At 35.3% G+C, this 22,528-nt stretch overlaps 3 protein-coding genes across 10 annotated transcripts; all 3 read right to left on the reverse strand.

Moving 5' to 3' along the window:
* Positions 1-190: 190 nt before the first annotated feature.
* Positions 191-5,556, reverse strand: LOC146378236 (lectin-like). 3 transcript variants are annotated; one of them, XM_084944139.1, is made up of 5 exons: positions 5,334-5,555; positions 3,669-4,073; positions 3,017-3,358; positions 2,782-2,870; positions 191-2,643 (listed from the first exon to the last, which is right to left on the reverse strand). In XM_084944139.1, exons 1-5 carry the CDS (start codon positions 5,443-5,445, stop codon positions 2,545-2,547), a joined length of 1,047 nt encoding a protein of 348 aa, XP_084800265.1. In that variant the 5' UTR covers positions 5,446-5,555; the 3' UTR covers positions 191-2,544. The 3 variants fall into 3 exon arrangements, with proteins under 3 accessions (XP_084800265.1, XP_084800268.1, XP_084800266.1); XM_084944142.1 differs by having other exon boundaries at positions 3,669-5,553; XM_084944140.1 differs by lacking the exons at positions 191-2,643; positions 2,782-2,870 and having other exon boundaries at positions 2,901-3,358; positions 5,334-5,556.
* A 1,637-nt stretch (positions 5,557-7,193) lies between these two features.
* Positions 7,194-13,481, reverse strand: LOC146378237 (lectin-like). Of its 4 annotated transcripts, XM_084944147.1 has the most exons (6): positions 13,345-13,481; positions 12,340-12,387; positions 10,675-11,079; positions 10,023-10,364; positions 9,786-9,874; positions 7,194-9,647 (listed from the first exon to the last, which is right to left on the reverse strand). In XM_084944147.1, the coding sequence occupies exons 2-6, from the start codon at positions 12,374-12,376 to the stop codon at positions 9,549-9,551; spliced, it is 972 nt and encodes a 323-aa protein (XP_084800273.1). In that variant the 5' UTR covers positions 12,377-12,387; positions 13,345-13,481; the 3' UTR covers positions 7,194-9,548. The 4 variants fall into 4 exon arrangements, with proteins under 4 accessions (XP_084800273.1, XP_084800275.1, XP_084800272.1 ...); XM_084944149.1 differs by having other exon boundaries at positions 10,675-12,387; XM_084944146.1 differs by lacking the exon at positions 13,345-13,481 and having other exon boundaries at positions 12,340-12,562.
* An 856-nt stretch (positions 13,482-14,337) lies between these two features.
* Positions 14,338-20,894, reverse strand: LOC146378238 (lectin-like). Of its 3 annotated transcripts, XM_084944150.1 has the most exons (6): positions 20,491-20,894; positions 19,483-19,530; positions 17,818-18,222; positions 17,166-17,507; positions 16,929-17,017; positions 14,338-16,790 (listed from the first exon to the last, which is right to left on the reverse strand). In XM_084944150.1, exons 2-6 carry the CDS (start codon positions 19,517-19,519, stop codon positions 16,692-16,694), a joined length of 972 nt encoding a protein of 323 aa, XP_084800276.1. In that variant the 5' UTR covers positions 19,520-19,530; positions 20,491-20,894; the 3' UTR covers positions 14,338-16,691. The 3 variants fall into 3 exon arrangements, with proteins under 3 accessions (XP_084800276.1, XP_084800277.1, XP_084800278.1); XM_084944151.1 differs by lacking the exon at positions 20,491-20,894 and having other exon boundaries at positions 19,483-19,807; XM_084944152.1 differs by lacking the exons at positions 19,483-19,530; positions 20,491-20,894 and having other exon boundaries at positions 17,818-18,094.
* Positions 20,895-22,528: the final 1,634 nt, after the last annotated feature.

A 22,528-nucleotide genomic window follows, 5' to 3' on the forward strand; every position in this document is an offset into this window, starting at 1 on the left:
CACCTTGTTGTTGAATTGTGCTATACAAATAAACTTGCCTTGCCTTGCTTTATGTAAATCATAAGGCAAATTCTCTAGAGGTGGTAACACACATCCAATAAGTCACTGTGACATACTTAAATAAATAATAAATATTTTTTTTATTTATATAGCACCTTTCAAGACAGAATCACAAAGTGCTGCACATAAGATTACAAGTCATAAAAAGATTTAAAAAGAGAAAATAAAACAGGCAAAAAATGTAACCAAAAGCAGTTTTAAAAAGGTGAGTTTTGAGTTGTTTTTTTAAAAACAGCTGCTGAGTCCGCAGTTCTTAATGTTTGAGGGAGAGAGTTCCACAGTCTAGCTGCCACAGTGGCAAAAGCTCTATCACCCTTAGTCCTCCTCTTAGTATTTTTTAAAGCAAGTAAGCCCTGATCAGATGACCTCAAAGACCTGCTAGGGACATAGGGCTGTAGCAGATCAAAGATGTAGGCTGGTGCCAGTCCGTGCACAGCTCTGTAAGTCAAGACCAGGATCTTAAAATTGACTCTAAATTTAACAGGAAGCCAGTGTAACTGAGATAACAACGGTGTCACGTGTGAGTACTTGGAGGATTTTGTCAAAAGCCTAGCTGCAGTGTTTTGCACAACCTGCAGACGATCCAGAGAACCTTTGCTTAGACACATAAACAGCGAATTACAATAATCCAAGCGTGACGAAATAAATGCATGTATAGCAATCTCCAATTCAGAGCGAGATAAAATCGGGCTTAGCTTAGTCACATTTCTTAAATGATAAAAACAAGACCGAACCAGAGATTTCACATGCCCATCCAATGTGAGACTCGAGTCAAAGGTGACACCTAAATTCCTGATAGAGGATTTAAGATACACTGAAAGAGGACCAAGGGCTTTCACTATCTGTGATAAAAATCTATCAGGGGCGCATACGAGGACTTCGGTTTTCCCCTCATTGACTTGGAGGAAATTTGCAGCCATCCAACGTTTGATCAAATCTAAGCAATCATTCAGACGCTGAAGCTTAGATAAATCCTCGGGCATAAAAGAAACGTACAACTGAATATCATCAGCATAACAGTGATAAGAAATGTCCTCAAAAGAGCCCATTATATGCTGGAGGGGGAGAAGATATATTAAAAACAATAAAGGCCCCAAAACTGACCCTTGAGGGACACCATAAGTAAGGGAGGTAGAGGATGACCTAAAATCGGAGACTGCCACAGAAAAGGATCGGTGATGGAGATAAGAGGAGAACCACTCTAAAATAATACTGAAAATAAAAACTGCAAACTTAATGATTTTAATTCAAAGCAAGCAAAATCACAGCTATTCAACCCAGCTGGTAAATAATTCAAAAAGAGTGTATTAAACTAATAAAAGATGAGATCAACCATGCCAAAATTCAGCTTAGGAATTAACTCAAAAAGAATCTCTAACAAGACTTGATAAGAAATTAATCAAACATAATAAGATTTGATTTATCAATAAACTTAACAGTAATTATTTCAGAATCAAACAAAACAAATATCAGAATGAATTGAGGAATTGATTCACTCAGTTAACTATACATTAAACAGATAAGAGTCAATCAAAGAAAATTATACAGCATAAACAGAATAGCAGTTAATTTAGAACTGTTAACATTTATCAGTCCGACAAAAATCAAATATAAGATCAAATGTAAAAGCAAAAACTAACCCCAAGACTATTAACTTGTCACCAACTGATAATAAAAATTAATCTCAAGATCAACTGCAAGGATCAGAAACAAATACCAGAAATTCTATAGCTTTCAGCTGATTACAGACTGACTAACAATATCAAATTAATCTGATCAATATTCAAAAACAGACACGAAAACAAATGCCAAACTTTATAGCTGTTTCCTGATGTCAGAAATCAATTTAAGGGAGAATCAGAATAGAAACCCAATTAGCAGTTAACTCTATAGCTGTTAACTGATGACAACAAATTGCAAATCAGTAGAAGGATCAAAAATTCAAAAAATAAACATAAAACAAATACCAGTTAATTCTTTTAGCTACTGACTGACGATAACAAACAAAAAATAAGAGTCAATTTAATATTTATCTTCAGAAACACCAAATTGTTTATCAAACAAAACCAAGTCAGACATTTCACATTTAACCATATCAGATAAAAACAAAACCGAAGGTCAATTTAGTATTTAAGGTTTCAAAATCATTAAACTGTTTATCAAACCATTTAGCCTAATGAGATGAAAGTTAAACTTTCTGGAGATTTTTACTGTGCTATGCAAAAAACAATCACACAGCATTTCATAAAAAGAATATCACATCAACAAAAGTAGTTGTGGTAGTGTAATGCTTTGGGGCTGCTTTTCTGCTTTGGTAACTGGGTGACTTGTCATAGTTTAACATAAAAAAAAAATGACAATAATTTTTTGTCTAAAACATTAGAAAATCCTTCAGGAGAATGTCTGGTCATCAATTTCTGCCCTGAATCTTTAGCACACTTGAGTTATAAGGCTGAGCAATGATCCAAAGCATCCCAAGTCTCTCTAAGTTTCACTATTCTCCTTGTTCTCTTGTTTCTTGGGTTGAATGTTCCATTGCAGCTTGAAATCAGTCAATCCTTGGCTTGTTAGCTTGGCTCTTAGCTGTGATAGAATAGAAAGATAAGTAGGTGGTTTCATCATTTTCTTGAAGCTATCTGTCAGTATATTTATCCATTGCTCTTTCTGTTTTTGTTTGTTTGTTTGCTTTTTTTTTTCCAGAAGCAAAAACAAGGATTTTACCTGCTGGAGGATCTGGGCATTAGTTGCAGAGTCACTTAAGTCAACATCAGTCACAAACTTCAGCTTCACTGTCGTCCTCAACTTTGCAACTTAGAAGGAAACATGTTGTTATAAAATAACAGTAAGTTTTGACAAATTGAGAAACAGGAGTTAGGGTTAGTCAGGACAAGTTTTTTTTATGTGTGTGTGTGTGTGTTTGTTTGTTTGTTTTGTGTGTGTGTTATTGAACATTTACCTTGATGGCAAATGAAAACATATTTTATTGTACATATGTCGTCATCCCACACGTGGAGGTTATTCTCGACCACACAATGCTGGTTACCCGGAGGGTTATTTGGGCTGGAACTTCGCCAGTTTCTAAAGGAGCTCTGACTCTTGTCAGACCAGGTCCATGGCACTCGGTACAGACCGATCCAAATGTCATCACTGTTTGGTTTTAATGAACTGACCTCAGCGTTCTCCTCACTGTTTTCGATCACTGCCAAGTTCATACTTAGTTTTATGCAGTGTTCTCGAGCAGAGGCCCAATTTTTTGTAGTAGAGATGTACATGTAGTTTTTCTTGTTTTGCTCTGTAACTGCAGCAGATAGAAAATGAACCAGTGAGGGGGAAACGCATGAAGCAAGTGTTTAAGCATCCATGGCAGATGATAGATGTTCAATTTATTAGGGATATTAATCAGTTAGCATTGCAGTAAATGATTACAAGTTTTGGATAATCAATTTAATGTTTTCCAATAAGTTCAAACTTTTTGAGCTAAGGTTTTTCTTATATTTTATACAGCAAATCTTCAGTGATGCTTTCTGTCAAATCTGCCAGTGAAAAATGCAGGTGAAGTCAGTAGTCAGGTCAGTAGGTGAAATCCATGAATGAAAATATTTTCTTACCATTGCAGCAAGCAAAAGTTTTGCTTTCACCACAGTTTTTATCGTACCACTTTCCTCCAAGACCCATTATCACACAGGTTTCTTTTGCATGAGAATAATCTGGTTGAGTAGAGTCCCAGTTGTGGTAATCAATTTTGCTCGTTTCACCAGTTATTGCCCATCTCCAGGAGTTGGTGTCATTGCCTAGCGTATTCTTCCAGGATTTGGGATCATCCTGCAGTCCAATCCATGCCCAGTCGTAGGAAAAATATGAATTTAGCCTGCTTATATCATCCATGCTTTCAATGGTGGCCAGGTCAGTGTACTTCTCTCTGCAGTATTGTTGAGCTTCGTTCCAGCTAATTTTTTTGTCAACGTAGTAGTACTTACGAGGAGGGAACTTTGAGCAGGAGCAGAGACTAAATCCTTAACAATGATAATTGATAGTATAAGTAGTATTAGATTCCTCACAGTACACACAAGAAAAGGGTAAAACAAACATTAAAGATTCTTTTTGCCCTTACAATTTTTTAACTACATTGACAGGCTACACAGGGTACCAGTCTACTAATATAAAAACTGCTAAAGGAGGGCAGTAATATTGCAGTAATGACCAAATGTTATATGATCAATATTGAATTCAGTGTTTGTCATTATATTTGGGATTTAAGTATCTGCATACAGTTTTTGTGATAGAAAACATTTTTATTTTTAAACATATCCCAACAGCATATTTTACTTTGTTGCTGGGGTCATGAATGGGTCATAACTACTCGATTATCTGAAGACGAAACAATAATTCAAGTTTATTTCAACCATGGCATATTTACCTTTTTAGTCAGAGCTTAGACACTATGTTAGAATTTAGCAACTCAGCGCTGAGTTGCTCCTGCAGACTTGATTTTGGGCTCTTTTGTGGATTCCAGTTCAAATAACAATGGCCAACACTGTAAGGAATCTTGAAATCGTTTTATATATGTCCTTCCAGTATATGTCCTTCTGTGTCCATATTAAACAAATATATTGGACTGCTTTTTTGCATTTACACAATATCTCTTCACAACCTTCAGCTGATCCAAAATACTGAAGCAAGAGTGACAAGGACTCGAAAGAGAGACAATATTTTTTCCCATATCGGCTTAATTGACTTGTAAGCTAAATTGAAAAGTGTGTTGTTGTTTTTTAGTAGCATGAAAGCACTCCAACAGGCCACTTTTCTCGGTAGGTAGTGCCATAATTTTAATCACATTTACTGGCAGTAAACCTTTAATGTAAGTTCCTCATAAAAGTAATGTTACTCAACACTTGTTTGTGTATGCTCTGCAGCTCTCCATTGAAACAGACACATGGAGCAGAGCAGTTGCTCATAAAAGAGAGACGTGAAGTTTTTGTCCCTGAAAATTTATGAGTGAGAGTTGAGGAAGTGTCTGCATGGGAGTAGTTCATGTTATGCACAGTGTCAAAGGTATAGCTTTAGAAGATCATTTTTAGGAGTTTATATAATGCCTGGAAAAGGAGTATCAAGTTATTGTTTCACCTCTTTGCACCTCCTCAACGTTTTAATAAAATGAAACATATAATTCTTTCTGACACACTGTTTTCATAATTGAATATGTTTTTTATGGCTTCCTTTTCAACTTTACAATTCAAATCACACATTTCCATTATACAAATTTGGGATCTTACCAAAGAAGAGGAGAGTCAGTGTTGGGAAACAGCCCATTTCTGATTTCACTGTAAAGAGAAGGAAATAGGTATAAATAAAACACCACTTTAGAGCTTTTGCATTACTTTGCATTTGTTTCCAGTTTTCTCTGATTGATGTGTTAATCAGCTAAAGAATGACATAACATGCTTTTGAGAATGAGAATAAGGTCAGAAAATAATGACTTTAAAAGTTTACTTTGGGGATATGTAAAAAAAAAAAAAAGAAGATTACTATGAAAATATACAACACTAGATACTTAAATTGTAAGAAATAAATGTATAAAATTACAGTAAAAATTGTTCTAACAGTCTAATTGCCCAGATAAATTATTTGTTTACTTATTTTACTGTAGACACAAGAGAAAGAAACAGATTTTTTTATACTACATTGTGAAAAAACAGGAACTTTTCTGTCATTTAATTGTTTATATATTACTTCATCACTTTGTTTCGCATTGTTGAAAGATGTCAATTGGGCCAGAGTTTTTATTGGGCGGCTTCTGGCCCCCAAGCCTTATGTTTGCCATGTCTGCCTTAGCATCACTGGCAGGTTTGTTAGGTTTTGCAGCCATTTCAACCATTATCCCTGCCACACTCATTGTCTCCACAAAGAGCAAGTATATGTTCGTATTGAATGAGTTGTTTTTTCAATAAAATGACGGAAAATAGTGAAAATTTGGAAAAAGTTAGAATTCCCAAATAATGTCTACAAACCAGTACACACCCAAGATTTATTCACTTTACAGCTGTTATCTTTGTATTTTTAGGAGTTGATCTTTCATTTTCTTTTTCTGTGTTTATTGTTAGTCAATATTAAACTAAAAAGAGACAAACACTGTTCATTTATTGACATATAATATATGCAATAGAATGAATACATATTGTTCCATCTGTAATTTCTATGTAAAGAGACAATAAAAAAACATTAACAATAACAAAATCTAAATGTATTGTAACACTCAAATGGTGAAAATATAAAGATATACTTACAAGTCTGTCGAATATTGTTTTAAGGTTGAGATCTGAATGCTCCACATATGAATGCAGACGATGAATTGGCCACCCTTCAGTCAGTCAGTCAGTCAGTCTTCGACCTTATTTTCATATGTATATTTTCATATTTACACTGGCTGCCTGTCCGTCAGAGGATAGACTTTAAAGTTCTGATGCTGGTCTATAAAGCTCTGAATGGTTTAGGACCAAAATACATCAGTGACCTCCTGACCCAGTATGAACCTTCCAGATCCCTCAGGTCACCTGGATCTGGTCTTTTATCAGTTCCCAGAGTCAGAACCAGACACAGAGAAGCTGCATTCAGCTTTTATGCTCCTTATATCTGGAACAAACTCCCAGAAAGCCTCAGATCAGCTGAAACACTCAGTTTATTTAAATCCAGGTTGAAGACTCACTTATTCTCAGCTGCATTTAAATAAAGCACCAAATCCGCACTTAAGCTTAAATTTCAAAACTTACATTTTAACTACTGATTTTATCTACTGTTCTGATTTTATCTGTTTTGATTTTTGATTTTATATACTGTTTTGTTTGTTTGTTTGTTTGTTTTTTTGTTTGTTTGCTTGCTTTAATCAATTTTAAATCATGTTTTTTATTTGTTTTTGTTTCTAATGTCTCTGTAAAGCACTTTGAATCACCTTGTTGTTGAATTGTGCTATACAAATAAACTTGCCTTGCCTTGCTTTATGTAAATCATAAGGCAAATTCTCTAGAGGTGGTAACACACATCCAATAAGTCACTGTGACATACTTAAATAAATAATAAATATTTTTTTTATTTATATAGCACCTTTCAAGACAGAATCACAAAGTGCTGCACATAAGATTACAAGTCATAAAAAGATTTAAAAAGAGAAAATAAAACAGGCAAAAAATGTAACCAAAAGCAGTTTTAAAAAGGTGAGTTTTGAGTTGTTTTTTTAAAAACAGCTGCTGAGTCCGCAGTTCTTAATGTTTGGGGGAGAGAGTTCCACAGTCTAGCTGCCACAGTGGCAAAAGCTCTATCACCCTTAGTCCTCCTCTTAGTATTTTTTAAAGCAAGTAAGCCCTGATCAGATGACCTCAAAGACCTGCTAGGGACATAGGGCTGTAGCAGATCAAAGATGTAGGCTGGTGCCAGTCCGTGCACAGCTCTGTAAGTCAAGACCAGGATCTTAAAATTGACTCTAAATTTAACAGGAAGCCAGTGTAACTGAGATAACAACGGTGTCACATGTGAGTACTTGGAGGATTTTGTCAAAAGCCTAGCTGCAGCGTTTTTGCACAACCTGCAGACGATCCAGAGAACCTTTGCTTAGACACATAAACAGCGAATTACAATAATCCAAGCGTGACGAAATAAATGCATGTATAGCAATCTCCAATTCAGAGCGAGATAAAATCGGGCTTAGCTTAGTCACATTTCTTAAATGATAAAAACAAGACCGAACCAGAGATTTCACATGCCCATCCAATGTGAGACTCGAGTCAAAGGTGACACCTAAATTCCTGATAGAGGATTTAAGATACACTGAAAGAGGACCAAGGGCTTTCACTATCTGTGATAAAAATCTATCAGGGGCGCATACGAGGACTTCGGTTTTCCCCTCATTGACTTGGAGGAAATTTGCAGCCATCCAAGGTTTGATCAAATCTAAGCAATCATTCAGACGCCGAAGCTTAGATAAATCCTCGGGCATAAAAGAAACGTACAACTGAATATCATCAGCATAACAGTGATAAGAAATGTCCTCAAAAGAGCCCATTATATGCTGGAGGGGGAGAAGATATATTAAAAACAATAAAGGCCCCAAAACTGACCCTTGAGGGACACCATAAGTAAGGGAGGTAGAGGATGACCTAAAATCGGAGACTGCCACAGAAAAGGATCGGTGATGGAGATAAGAGGAGAACCACTCTAAAATAATACTGAAAATAAAAACTGCAAACTTAATGATTTTAATTCAAAGCAAGCAAAATCACAGCTATTCAACCCAGCTGGTAAATAATTCAAAAAGAGTGTATTAAACTAATAAAAGATGAGATCAACCATGCCAAAATTCAGCTTAGGAATTAACTCAAAAAGAATCTCTAACAAGACTTGATAAGAAATTAATCAAACATAATAAGATTTGATTTATCAATAAACTTAACAGTAATTATTTCAGAATCAAACAAAACAAATATCAGAATGAATTGAGGAATTGATTCACTCAGTTAACTATACATTAAACAGATAAGAGTCAATCAAAGAAAATTATACAGCATAAACAGAATAGCAGTTAATTTAGAACTGTTAACATTTATCAGTCCGACAAAAATCAAATATAAGATCAAATGTAAAAGCAAAAACTAACCCCAAGACTATTAACTTGTCACCAACTGATAATAAAAATTAATCTCAAGATCAACTGCAAGGATCAGAAACAAATACCGGAAATTCTATAGCTTTCAGCTGATTACAGACTGACTAACAATATCAAATTAAACTGATCAATATTCAAAAACAGACACGAAAACAAATGCCAAACTTTATAGCTGTTTCCAGATGTCAGAAATCAATTTAAGGGAGAATCAGAATAGAAACCCAATTAGCAGTTAACTCTATAGCTGTTAACTGATGACAACAAATTGCAAATCAGTAGAAGGATCAAAAATTCAAAAAATAAACATAAAACAAATACCAGTTAATTCTTTTAGCTACTGACTGACGATAACAAACAAAAAATAAGAGTCAATTTAATATTTATCTTCAGAAACACCAAATTGTTTATCAAACAAAACCAAGTCAGACATTTCACATTTAACCATATCAGATAAAAACAAAACCGAAGGTCAATTTAGTATTTAAGGTTTCAAAATCATTAAACTGTTTATCAAACCATTTAGCCTAATGAGATGAAAGTTAAACTTTCTGGAGATTTTTACTGTGCTATGCAAAAAACAATCACACAGCATTTCATAAAAAGAATATCACATCAACAAAAGTAGTTGTGGTAGTGTAATGCTTTGGGGCTGCTTTTCTGCTTTGGTAACTGGGTGACTTGTCATAGTTTAACATAAAAAAAAAATGACAATAGTTTTTTGTCTAAAACATTAGAAAATCCTTCAGGAGAATGTCTGGTCATCAATTTCTGCCCTGAATCTTTAGCACACTTGAGTTATAAGGCTGAGCAATGATCCAAAGCATCCCAAGTCTCTCTAAGTTTCACTATTCTCCTTGTTCTCTTGTTTCTTGGGTTGAATGTAACATTGCAGCTTGAAATCAGTCAATCCTTGGCTTGTTAGCTTGGCTCTTAGCTGTGATAGAATAGAAAGATAAGTAGGTGGTTTCATCATTTTCTTGAAGCTATCTGTCAGTATATTTATCCATTGCTCTTTCTGTTTTTGTTTGTTTGTTTGCTTTTTTTTTTCCAGAAGCAAAAACAAGGATTTTACCTGCTGGAGGATCTGGGCATTAGTTGCAGAGTCACTTAAGTCAACATCAGTCACAAACTTCAGCTTCACTGTCGTCCTCAACTTTGCAACTTAGAAGGAAACATGTTGTTATAAAATAACAGTAAGTTTTGACAAATTGAGAAACAGGAGTTAGGGTTAGTCAGGACAAGTTTTTTTTGTGTGTGTGTGTGTGTGTGTTTGTTTGTTTGTTTTGTGTGTGTGTTATTGAACATTTACCTTGATGGCAAATGAAAACATATTTTATTGTACATATGTCGTCATCCCACACGTGGAGGTTATTCTCGACCACACAATGCTGGTTACCCGGAGGGTTATTTGGGCTGGAACTTCGCCAGTTTCTAAAGGAGCTCTGACTCTTGTCAGACCAGGTCCATGGCACTCGGTACAGACCGATCCAAATGTCATCACTGTTTGGTTTTAATGAACTGACCTCAGCGTTCTCCTCACTGTTTTCGATCACTGCCAAGTTCATACTTAGTTTTATGCAGTGTTCTCGAGCAGAGGCCCAATTTTTTGTAGTAGAGATGTACATGTAGTTTTTCTTGTTTTGCTCTGTAACTGCAGCAGATAGAAAATGAACCAGTGAGGGGGAAACGCATGAAGCAAGTGTTTAAGCATCCATGGCAGATGATAGATGTTCAATTTATTAGGGATATTAATCAGTTAGCATTGCAGTAAATGATTACAAGTTTTGGATAATCAATTTAATGTTTTCCAATAAGTTCAAACTTTTTGAGCTAAGGTTTTTCTTATATTTTATACAGCAAATCTTCAGTGATGCTTTCTGTCAAATCTGCCAGTGAAAAATGCAGGTGAAGTCAGTAGTCAGGTCAGTAGGTGAAATCCATGAATGAAAATATTTTCTTACCATTGCAGCAAGCAAAAGTTTTGCTTTCACCACAGTTTTTATCGTACCACTTTCCTCCAAGACCCATTATCACACAGGTTTCTTTTGCATGAGAATAATCTGGTTGAGTAGAGTCCCAGTTGTGGTAATCAATTTTGCTCGTTTCACCAGTTATTGCCCATCTCCAGGAGTTGGTGTCATTGCCTAGCGTATTCTTCCAGGATTTGGGATCATCCTGCAGTCCAATCCATGCCCAGTCGTAGGAAAAATATGAATTTAGCCTGCTTATATCATCCATGCTTTCAATGGTGGCCAGGTCAGTGTACTTCTCTCTGCAGTATTGTTGAGCTTCGTTCCAGCTAATTTTTTTGTCAACGTAGTAGTACTTACGAGGAGGGAACTTTGAGCAGGAGCAGAGACTAAATCCTTAACAATGATAATTGATAGTATAAGTAGTATTAGATTCCTCACAGTACACACAAGAAAAGGGTAAAACAAACATTAAAGATTCTTTTTGCCCTTACAATTTTTTAACTACATTGACAGGCTACACAGGGTACCAGTCTACTAATATAAAAACTGCTAAAGGAGGGCAGTAATATTGCAGTAATGACCAAATGTTATATGATCAATATTGAATTCAGTGTTTGTCATTATATTTGGGATTTAAGTATCTGCATACAGTTTTTGTGATAGAAAACATTTTTATTTTTAAACATATCCCAACAGCATATTTTACTTTGTTGCTGGGGTCATGAATGGGTCATAACTACTCGATTATCTGAAGACGAAACAATAATTCAAGTTTATTTCAACCATGGCATATTTACCTTTTTAGTCAGAGCTTAGACACTATGTTAGAATTTAGCAACTCAGCGCTGAGTTGCTCCTGCAGACTTGATTTTGGGCTCTTTTGTGGATTCCAGTTCAAATAACAATGGCCAACACTGTAAGGAATCTTGAAATCGTTTTATATATGTCCTTCCAGTATATGTCCTTCTGTGTCCATATTAAACAAATATATTGGACTGCTTTTTTGCATTTACACAATATCTCTTCACAACCTTCAGCTGATCCAAAATACTGAAGCAAGAGTGACAAGGACTCGAAAGAGAGACAATATTTTTTCCCATATTGGCTTAATTGACTTGTCAGCTAAATTGAAAAGTGTGTTGTTGTTTTTTAGTAGCATGAAAGCACTCCAACAGGCCACTTTTCTCGGTAGGTAGTGCCATAATTTTAATCACATTTACTGGCAGTAAACCTTTAATGTAAGTTCCTCATAAAAGTAATGTTACTCAACACTTGTTTGTGTATGCTCTGCAGCTCTCCATTGAAACAGACACATGGAGCAGAGCAGTTGCTCATAAAAGAGAGACGTGAAGTTTTTGTCCCTGAAAATTTATGAGTGAGAGTTGAGGAAGTGTCTGCATGGGAGTAGTTCATGTTATGCACAGTGTCAAAGGTATAGCTTTAGAAGATCATTTTTAGGAGTTTATATAATGCCTGGAAAAGGAGTATCAAGTTATTGTTTCACCTCTTTGCACCTCCTCAAAGTTTTAATAAAATGAAACATATAATTCTTTCTGACACACTGTTTTCATAATTGAATATGTTTTTTATGGCTTCCTTTTCAACTTTACAATTCAAATCACACATTTCCATTATACAAATTTGGGATCTTACCAAAGAAGAGGAGAGTCAGTGTTGGGAAACAGCCCATTTCTGATTTCACTGTAAAGAGAAGGAAATAGGTATAAATAAAACACCACTTTAGAGCTTTTGCATTACTTTGCATTTGTTTCCAGTTTTCTCTGATTGATGTGTTAATCAGCTAAAGAATGACATAACATGCTTTTGAGAATGAGAATAAGGTCAGAAAATAATGACTTTAAAAGTTTACTTTGGGGATATGTAAAAAAAAAAAAAAGAAGATTACTATGAAAATATACAACACTAGATACTTAAATTGTAAGAAATAAATGTATAAAATTACAGTAAAAATTGTTCTAACAGTCTAATTGCCCAGATAAATTATTTGTTTACTTATTTTACTGTAGACACAAGAGAAAGAAACAGATTTTTTTATACTACATTGTGAAAAAACAGGAACTTTTCTGTCATTTAATTGTTTATATATTACTTCATCACTTTGTTTCGCATTGTTGAAAGATGTCAATTGGGCCAGAGTTTTTATTGGGCGGCTTCTGGCCCCCAAGCCTTATGTTTGCCATGTCTGCCTTAGCATCACTGGCAGGTTTGTTAGGTTTTGCAGCCATTTCAACCATTATCCCTGCCACACTCATTGTCTCCACAAAGAGCAAGTATATGTTCGTATTGAATGAGTTGTTTTTTCAATAAAATGACGGAAAATAGTGAAAATTTGGAAAAAGTTAGAATTCCCAAATAATGTCTACAAACCAGTACACACCCAAGATTTATTCACTTTACAGCTGTTATCTTTGTATTTTTAGGAGTTGATCTTTCATTTTCTTTTTCTGTGTTTATTGTTAGTCAATATTAAACTAAAAAGAGACAAACACTGTTCATTTATTGACATATAATATATGCAATAGAATGAATTGTTCCATCTGTAATTTCTATGTAAAGAGACAATAAAAAAACATTAACAACAACAAAATCTAAATGTATTGTAACACTCAAATGGTGAAAATATAAAGATATACTTACAAGTTTGTTGAATATTGTTTTAAGGTTGAGATCTGAATGCTCCACATATGAATGCAGACGATGAGTTGGCCACCCGTTTTGAATGGTCAGTCTTTGACCTTATTTTCATATGTAAATCATAAAACAAATTCTCTAGAGGTGGTAGCACTCACACTAGTCACTAGGTTGAGATCTGAATGCTCCACATATGAATGCAGACGATGAATTGGCCACCCTTCAGTCAGTCAGTCAGTCAGTCTTCGACCTTATTTTCATATGTATATTTTCATATTTACACTGGCTGCCTGTCCGTCAGAGGATAGACTTTAAAGTTCTGATGCTGGTCTATAAAGCTCTGAATGGTTTAGGACCAAAATACATCAGTGACCTCCTGACCCAGTATGAACCTTCCAGATCCCTCAGGTCACCTGGATCCGGTCTTTTATCAGTTCCCAGAGTCAGAACCAGACACAGAGAAGCTGCATTCAGCTTTTATGCTCCTTACATCTGGAACAAACTCCCAGAAAGCCTCAGATCAGCTGAAACACTCAGTTTATTTAAATCCAGGTTGAAGACTCACTTATTCTCAGCTGCATTTAAATAAAGCACCAAATCCGCACTTAAGCTTAAATTTCAAAACTTACATTTTAACTTCTGATTTTATCTACTGTTCTGATTTTATCTGTTTTGATTTTTGATTTTATATACTGTTTTGTTTGTTTGTTTGTTTGTTTGTTTTTTTGTTTGTTTGCTTGCTTTAATCAATTTTAAATCATGTTTTTTATTTGTTTTTGTTTCTAATGTCTCTGTAAAGCACTTTGAATCACCTTGTTGTTGAATTGTGCTATACAAATAAACTTGCCTTGCCTTGCTTTATGTAAATCATAAGGCAAATTCTCTAGAGGTGGTAACGCACATCCAATAAGTCACTGTGACATACTTAAATAAATAATAAATATTTTTTTTATTTATATAGCACCTTTCAAGACAGAATCACAAAGTGCTGCACATAAGATTACAAGTCATAAAAAGATTTAAAAAGAGAAAATAAAACAGGCAAAAAATGTAACCAAAAGCAGTTTTAAAAAGGTGAGTTTTGAGTTGTTTTTTTAAAAACAGCTGCTGAGTCCGCAGTTCTTAATGTTTGGGGGAGAGAGTTCCACAGTCTAGCTGCCACAGTGGCAAAAGCTCTATCACCCTTAGTCCTCCTCTTAGTATTTTTTAAAGCAAGTAAGCCCTGATCAGATGACCTCAAAGACCTGCTAGGGACATAGGGCTGTAGCAGATCAAAGATGTAGGCTGGTGCCAGTCCGTGCACAGCTCTGTAAGTCAAGACCAGGATCTTAAAATTGACTCTAAATTTAACAGGAAGCCAGTGTAACTGAGATAACAACGGTGTCACGTGTGAGTACTTGGAGGATTTTGTCAAAAGCCTAGCTGCAGTGTTTTGCACAACCTGCAGACGATCCAGAGAACCTTTGCTTAGACACATAAACAGCGAATTACAATAATCCAAGCGTGACGAAATAAATGCATGTATAGCAATCTCCAATTCAGAGCGAGATAAAATCGGGCTTAGCTTAGTCACATTTCTTAAATGATAAAAACAAGACCGAACCAGAGATTTCACATGCCCATCCAATGTGAGACTCGAGTCAAAGGTGACACCTAAATTCCTGATAGAGGATTTAAGATACACTGAAAGAGGACCAAGGGCTTTCACTATCTGTGATAAAAATCTATCAGGGGCGCATACGAGGACTTCGGTTTTCCCCTCATTGACTTGGAGGAAATTTGCAGCCATCCAACGTTTGATCAAATCTAAGCAATCATTCAGACGCTGAAGCTTAGATAAATCCTCGGGCATAAAAGAAACGTACAACTGAATATCATCAGCATAACAGTGATAAGAAATGTCCTCAAAAGAGCCCATTATATGCTGGAGGGGGAGAAGATATATTAAAAACAATAAAGGCCCCAAAACTGACCCTTGAGGGACACCATAAGTAAGGGAGGTAGAGGATGACCTAAAATCGGAGACTGCCACAGAAAAGGATCGGTGATGGAGATAAGAGGAGAACCACTCTAAAATAATACTGAAAATAAAAACTGCAAACTTAATGATTTTAATTCAAAGCAAGAAAAATCACAGCTATTCAACCCAGCTGGTAAATAATTCAAAAAGAGTGTATTAAACTAATAAAAGATGAGATCAACCATGCCAAAATTCAGCTTAGGAATTAACTCAAAAAGAATCTCTAACAAGACTTGATAAGAAATTAATCAAACATAATAAGATTTGATTTATCAATAAACTTAACAGTAATTATTTCAGAATCAAACAAAACAAATATCAGAATGAATTGAGGAATTGATTCACTCAGTTAACTATACATTAAACAGATAAGAGTCAATCAAAGAAAATTATACAGCATAAACAGAATAGCAGTTAATTTAGAACTGTTAACATTTATCAGTCCGACAAAAATCAAATATAAGATCAAATGTAAAAGCAAAAACTAACCCCAAGACTATTAACTTGTCACCAACTGATAATAAAAATTAATCTCAAGATCAACTGCAAGGATCAGAAACAAATACCGGAAATTCTATAGCTTTCAGCTGATTACAGACTGACTAACAATATCAAATTAAACTGATCAATATTCAAAAACAGACACGAAAACAAATGCCAAACTTTATAGCTGTTTCCTGATGTCAGAAATCAATTTAAGGGAGAATCAGAATAGAAACCCAATTAGCAGTTAACTCTATAGCTGTTAACTGATGACAACAAATTGCAAATCAGTAGAAGGATCAAAAATTCAAAAAATAAACATAAAACAAATACCAGTTAATTCTTTTAGCTACTGACTGACGATAACAAACAAAAAATAAGAGTCAATTTAATATTTATCTTCAGAAACACCAAATTGTTTATCAAACAAAACCAAGTCAGACATTTCACATTTAACCATATCAGATAAAAACAAAACCGAAGGTCAATTTAGTATTTAAGGTTTCAAAATCATTAAACTGTTTATCAAACCATTTAGCCTAATGAGATGAAAGTTAAACTTTCTGGAGATTTTTACTGTGCTATGCAAAAAACAATCACACAGCATTTCATAAAAAGAATATCACATCAACAAAAGTAGTTGTGGTAGTGTAATGCTTTGGGGCTGCTTTTCTGCTTTGGTAACTGGGTGACTTGTCATAGTTTAACATAAAAAAAAAATGACAATAATTTTTTGTCTAAAACATTAGAAAATCCTTCAGGAGAATGTCTGGTCATCAATTTCTGCCCTGAATCTTTAGCACACTTGAGTTATAAGGCTGAGCAATGATCCAAAGCATCCCAAGTCTCTCTAAGTTTCACTATTCTCCTTGTTCTCTTGTTTCTTGGGTTGAATGTTCCATTGCAGCTTGAAATCAGTCAATCCTTGGCTTGTTAGCTTGGCTCTTAGCTGTGATAGAATAGAAAGATAAGTAGGTGGTTTCATCATTTTCTTGAAGCTATCTGTCAGTATATTTATCCATTGCTCTTTCTGTTTTTGTTTGTTTGTTTGCTTTTTTTTTTCCAGAAGCAAAAACAAGGATTTTACCTGCTGGAGGATCTGGGCATTAGTTGCAGAGTCACTTAAGTCAACATCAGTCACAAACTTCAGCTTCACTGTCGTCCTCAACTTTGCAACTTAGAAGGAAACATGTTGTTATAAAATAACAGTAAGTTTTGACAAATTGAGAAACAGGAGTTAGGGTTAGTCAGGACAAGTTTTTTTTATGTGTGTGTGTGTGTGTGTTTGTTTGTTTGTTTTGTGTGTGTGTTATTGAACATTTACCTTGATGGCAAATGAAAACATATTTTATTGTACATATGTCGTCATCCCACACGTGGAGGTTATTCTCGACCACACAATGCTGGTTACCCGGAGGGTTATTTGGGCTGGAACTTCGCCAGTTTCTAAAGGAGCTCTGACTCTTGTCAGACCAGGTCCATGGCACTCGGTACAGACCGATCCAAATGTCATCACTGTTTGGTTTTAATGAACTGACCTCAGCGTTCTCCTCACTGTTTTCGATCACTGCCAAGTTCATACTTAGTTTTATGCAGTGTTCTCGAGCAGAGGCCCAATTTTTTGTAGTAGAGATGTACATGTAGTTTTTCTTGTTTTGCTCTGTAACTGCAGCAGATAGAAAATGAACCAGTGAGGGGGAAACGCATGAAGCAAGTGTTTAAGCATCCATGGCAGATGATAGATGTTCAATTTATTAGGGATATTAATCAGTTAGCATTGCAGTAAATGATTACAAGTTTTGGATAATCAATTTAATGTTTTCCAATAAGTTCAAACTTTTTGAGCTAAGGTTTTTCTTATATTTTATACAGCAAATCTTCAGTGATGCTTTCTGTCAAATCTGCCAGTGAAAAATGCAGGTGAAGTCAGTAGTCAGGTCAGTAGGTGAAATCCATGAATGAAAATATTTTCTTACCATTGCAGCAAGCAAAAGTTTTGCTTTCACCACAGTTTTTATCGTACCACTTTCCTCCAAGACCCATTATCACACAGGTTTCTTTTGCATGAGAATAATCTGGTTGAGTAGAGTCCCAGTTGTGGTAATCAATTTTGCTCGTTTCACCAGTTATTGCCCATCTCCAGGAGTTGGTGTCATTGCCTAGCGTATTCTTCCAGGATTTGGGATCATCCTGCAGTCCAATCCATGCCCAGTCGTAGGAAAAATATGAATTTAGCCTGCTTATATCATCCATGCTTTCAATGGTGGCCAGGTCAGTGTACTTCTCTCTGCAGTATTGTTGAGCTTCGTTCCAGCTAATTTTTTTGTCAACGTAGTAGTACTTACGAGGAGGGAACTTTGAGCAGGAGCAGAGACTAAATCCTTAACAATGATAATTGATAGTATAAGTAGTATTAGATTCCTCACAGTACACACAAGAAAAGGGTAAAACAAACATTAAAGATTCTTTTTGCCCTTACAATTTTTTAACTACATTGACAGGCTACACAGGGTACCAGTCTACTAATATAAAAACTGCTAAAGGAGGGCAGTAATATTGCAGTAATGACCAAATGTTATATGATCAATATTGAATTCAGTGTTTGTCATTATATTTGGGATTTAAGTATCTGCATACAGTTTTTGTGATAGAAAACATTTTTATTTTTAAACATATCCCAACAGCATATTTCACTTTGTTGCTGGGGTCATGAATGGGTCATAACTACTCGATTATCTGAAGACGAAACAATAATTCAAGTTTATTTCAACCATGGCATATTTACCTTTTTAGTCAGAGCTTAGACACTATGTTAGAATTTAGCAACTCAGCGCTGAGTTGCTCCTGCAGACTTGATTTTGGGCTCTTTTGTGGATTCCAGTTCAAATAACAATGGCCAACACTGTAAGGAATCTTGAAATCGTTTTATATATGTCCTTCCAGTATATGTCCTTCTGTGTCCATATTAAACAAATATATTGGACTGCTTTTTTGCATTTACACAATATCTCTTCACAACCTTCAGCTGATCCAAAATACTGAAGCAAGAGTGACAAGGACTCGAAAGAGAGACAATATTTTTTCCCATATTGGCTTAATTGACTTGTCAGCTAAATTGAAAAGTGTGTTGTTGTTTTTTAGTAGCATGAAAGCACTCCAACAGGCCACTTTTCTCGGTAGGTAGTGCCATAATTTTAATCACATTTACTGGCAGTAAACCTTTAATGTAAGTTCCTCATAAAAGTAATGTTACTCAACACTTGTTTGTGTATGCTCTGCAGCTCTCCATTGAAACAGACACATGGAGCAGAGCAGTTGCTCATAAAAGAGAGACGTGAAGTTTTTGTCCCTGAAAATTTATGAGTGAGAGTTGAGGAAGTGTCTGCATGGGAGTAGTTCATGTTATGCACAGTGTCAAAGGTATAGCTTTAGAAGATAATTTTTAGGAGTTTATATAATGCCTGGAAAAGGAGTATCAAGTTATTGTTTCACCTCTTTGCACCTCCTCAAAGTTTTAATAAAATGAAACATATAATTCTTTCTGACACACTGTTTTCATAATTGAATATGTTTTTTATGGCTTCCTTTTCAACTTTACAATTCAAATCACACATTTCCATTATACAAATTTGGGATCTTACCAAAGAAGAGGAGAGTCAGTGTTGGGAAACAGCCCATTTCTGATTTCACTGTAAAGAGAAGGAAATAGGTATAAATAAAACACCAACTTTAGAGCTTTTGCATTACTTTGCATTTGTTTCCAGTTTTCTCTGATTGATGTGTTAATCAGCTAAAGAATGACATAACATGCTTTTGAGAATGAGAATAAGGTCAGAAAATAATGACTTTAAAAGTTCACTTTGGGGATATGTAAAAAAAAAAAAAAAGAAGATTACTATGAAAATATACAACACTAGATACTTAAATTGTAAGAAATAAATGTATAAAAATTACAGTAAAAATTGTTCTAACAGTCTAATTGCCCAGATAAATTATTTGTTTACTTATTTTACTGTAGACACAAGAGAAAGAAACAGATTTTTTTATACTACATTGTGAAAAAACAGGAACTTTTCTGTCATTTAATTGTTTATATATTACTTCATCACTTTGTTTCGCATTGTTGAAAGATGTCAATTGGGCCAGAGTTTTTATTGGGCGGCTTCTGGCCCCCAAGCCTTATGTTTGCCATGTCCGCCTTAGCATCACTGGCAGGTTTGTTAGGTTTTGCAGCCATTTCAACCATTATCCCTGCCACACTCATTGTCTCCACAAAGAGCAAGTATATGTTCGTATTGAATGAGTTGTTTTTTCAATAAAATGACGGAAAATAGTGAAAATTTGGAAAAAGTTAGAATTCCCAAATAATGTCTACAAACCAGTACACACCCAAGATTTATTCACTTTACAGCTGTTATCTTTGTATTTTTAGGAGTTGATCTTTCATTTTCTTTTTCTGTGTTTATTGTTAGTCAATATTAAACTAAAAAGAGACAAACACTGTTCATTTATTGACATATAATATATGCAATAGAATGAATTGTTCCATCTGTAATTTCTATGTAAAGAGACAATAAAAAAACATTAACAACAACAAAATCTAAATGTATTGTAACACTCAAATGGTGAAAATATAAAGATATACTTACAAGTTTGTTGAATATTGTTTTAAGGTTGAGATCTGAATGCTCCACATATGAATGCAGACGATGAGTTGGCCACCCGTTTTGAATGGTCAGTCTTTGACCTTATTTTCATATGTAAATCATAAAACAAATTCTCTAGAGGTGGTAGCACTCACACTAGTCACTGTGACATACTTGACTAGAAGACCAACAGTGATGCTGTGTAAAAGAAGGAGATGAGCAGAATCTACTTTCTGATGAAGCTCAGATCACTTTCTACACGCAGCAAGATGTTAGAAAGCTTCAATCACTTCGCCAGTAGTTGGATGGGGCCGGTCCCTTCTGGGGGTCCTTAAGGATCAGGACTGTCCGGCCTTCTGTTAGCCAGAAGGTTCCACAGAGGCAAGCTCTGAGCACAAGATCTATAGAGGCTGGAGTGCATCACACCAGGCATCACACCAAGATCCCATGTGCTGTGTAAAGATGCCCCTGAAACAATCCAGCACATAACAGCAGTGTGCAAGATGCTAGCAGGCAGGGCATTCATGAAACGCCATAACTAAGCAATGTATGTTGTATGTACTTGTGCAAGTATTTGGACCAGTACATACACTGTAGGCAAATGTGTGTTTATGTGCGCTTAACGTATAATGCAAACTTATAGATTACGATCCAGACACAAAAAGTTGTGTAGTTCATTTTGATGGGGTTGTAATTCACATTACTGCCCCATGAAATCACCAGATTAATTACAGTTTTTAAAAAAAGATCCAAATGAGCAGAATCCCACAGAGCTGGAAACATCTGTTTCTTCTGTTGCAGATAGTGCTGATTTCTGTGGCTTCAAACATCTTAACTGATCTCACTTTAACCTCCAGCAGCTGTTAAAATCAAAACACTTACTGTGACATGACTGCTGAAAGGGATGTGGAAAGCATTCAACTTGCTGCAAGGGTTGAAACCAAGGTAGGGATCACATCGGACACATTTCACACATTCTTGTACCTTTAACATTATAGTGGTACCCACAGAACTGTCATGCCTTGTGGTGTTTTCATCTCGCCAGCCTGCTTCACCTACTGAAAACATCATTTAACAACGTTTCAGGCAGTCTTAACTAAAATGAACTTTTGTTTTTTCCTCCTCCCCCACATTTGGATGCAGTACTTACAAACATCCAAGTAATATTTCTTTGTAGTCGCCTGGTGTTAAAACCTGCAATGCAGAGGCAGTGTTCTGCTCAATGTAATTTAAAGTTGTTTAACATTCCTTTTTTCTAACTTTAAACCTTAGTAAACAAAAATTATTAGATAAACAGCTAATTGCCTCCAACTCTCACACAATGATAAAAGAGTCCAACCTAATATTTCTGGCTTACAGTATTTCTGGTGCATTAACTTAAACATACAGCAAATGTAAATGAAAAAGACAGAAAACCAAGGATGCCAATCTCAGTTTCCTGAATGAATGTTGTGCATATTTGTGCCACTGTCCTCCCAGTTGAGTCCTGGCAAAGTCTTCATAGCCTGTGTCCTGTTGTTGGGAAAGTTTACAGTAGTGGTGTTGACTTTAATAAATTACAAAATAAGACAAGAAAAATAATAGAGAGTATTGAAATTACATATTGAAGTATTTGCATTATTTTGTGCAGGGGTTATAACATGAATGTCAGCTGATAATGCCTTCAAATTTTGAAGAAGTGCAAACAAGCTAAGTACAGCTCCATAACACTGGTGGTGAGGCCTGTGGAGGAGACTGATGCCTTTAGGTAAAGCTGTCACTCTGAGGGAAATTAAGGAACCTGATTATGTGATGGAGGGGATGCTGCCAATATCAAATATGTAATGACATAATGTCAATACACTGAGAGGTCGATTTAATGAGCTACCAACTCTCTGAACAATATCACAAACAAATGGAATGGAATAATTATTTGTACAATATTTTTTTCTGAAAGTAGGGTTATAATGTAATGGATTACTTTTTTGATAGTAGTAATCTTGACGTGGAGTGAAAGAAGTGATATTGCACAATGCTGCATGTGAATTTCTTTCTATGGTTG

The sequence above is a fragment of the Perissodus microlepis genome, chromosome 11 (genome assembly GCF_051167445.1).
Source record: "Perissodus microlepis isolate ML-2025 ecotype Zambia chromosome 11, ASM5116744v1, whole genome shotgun sequence".
In the NCBI taxonomy this organism is placed as follows: Eukaryota; Metazoa; Chordata; class Actinopteri; order Cichliformes; family Cichlidae; genus Perissodus; species Perissodus microlepis.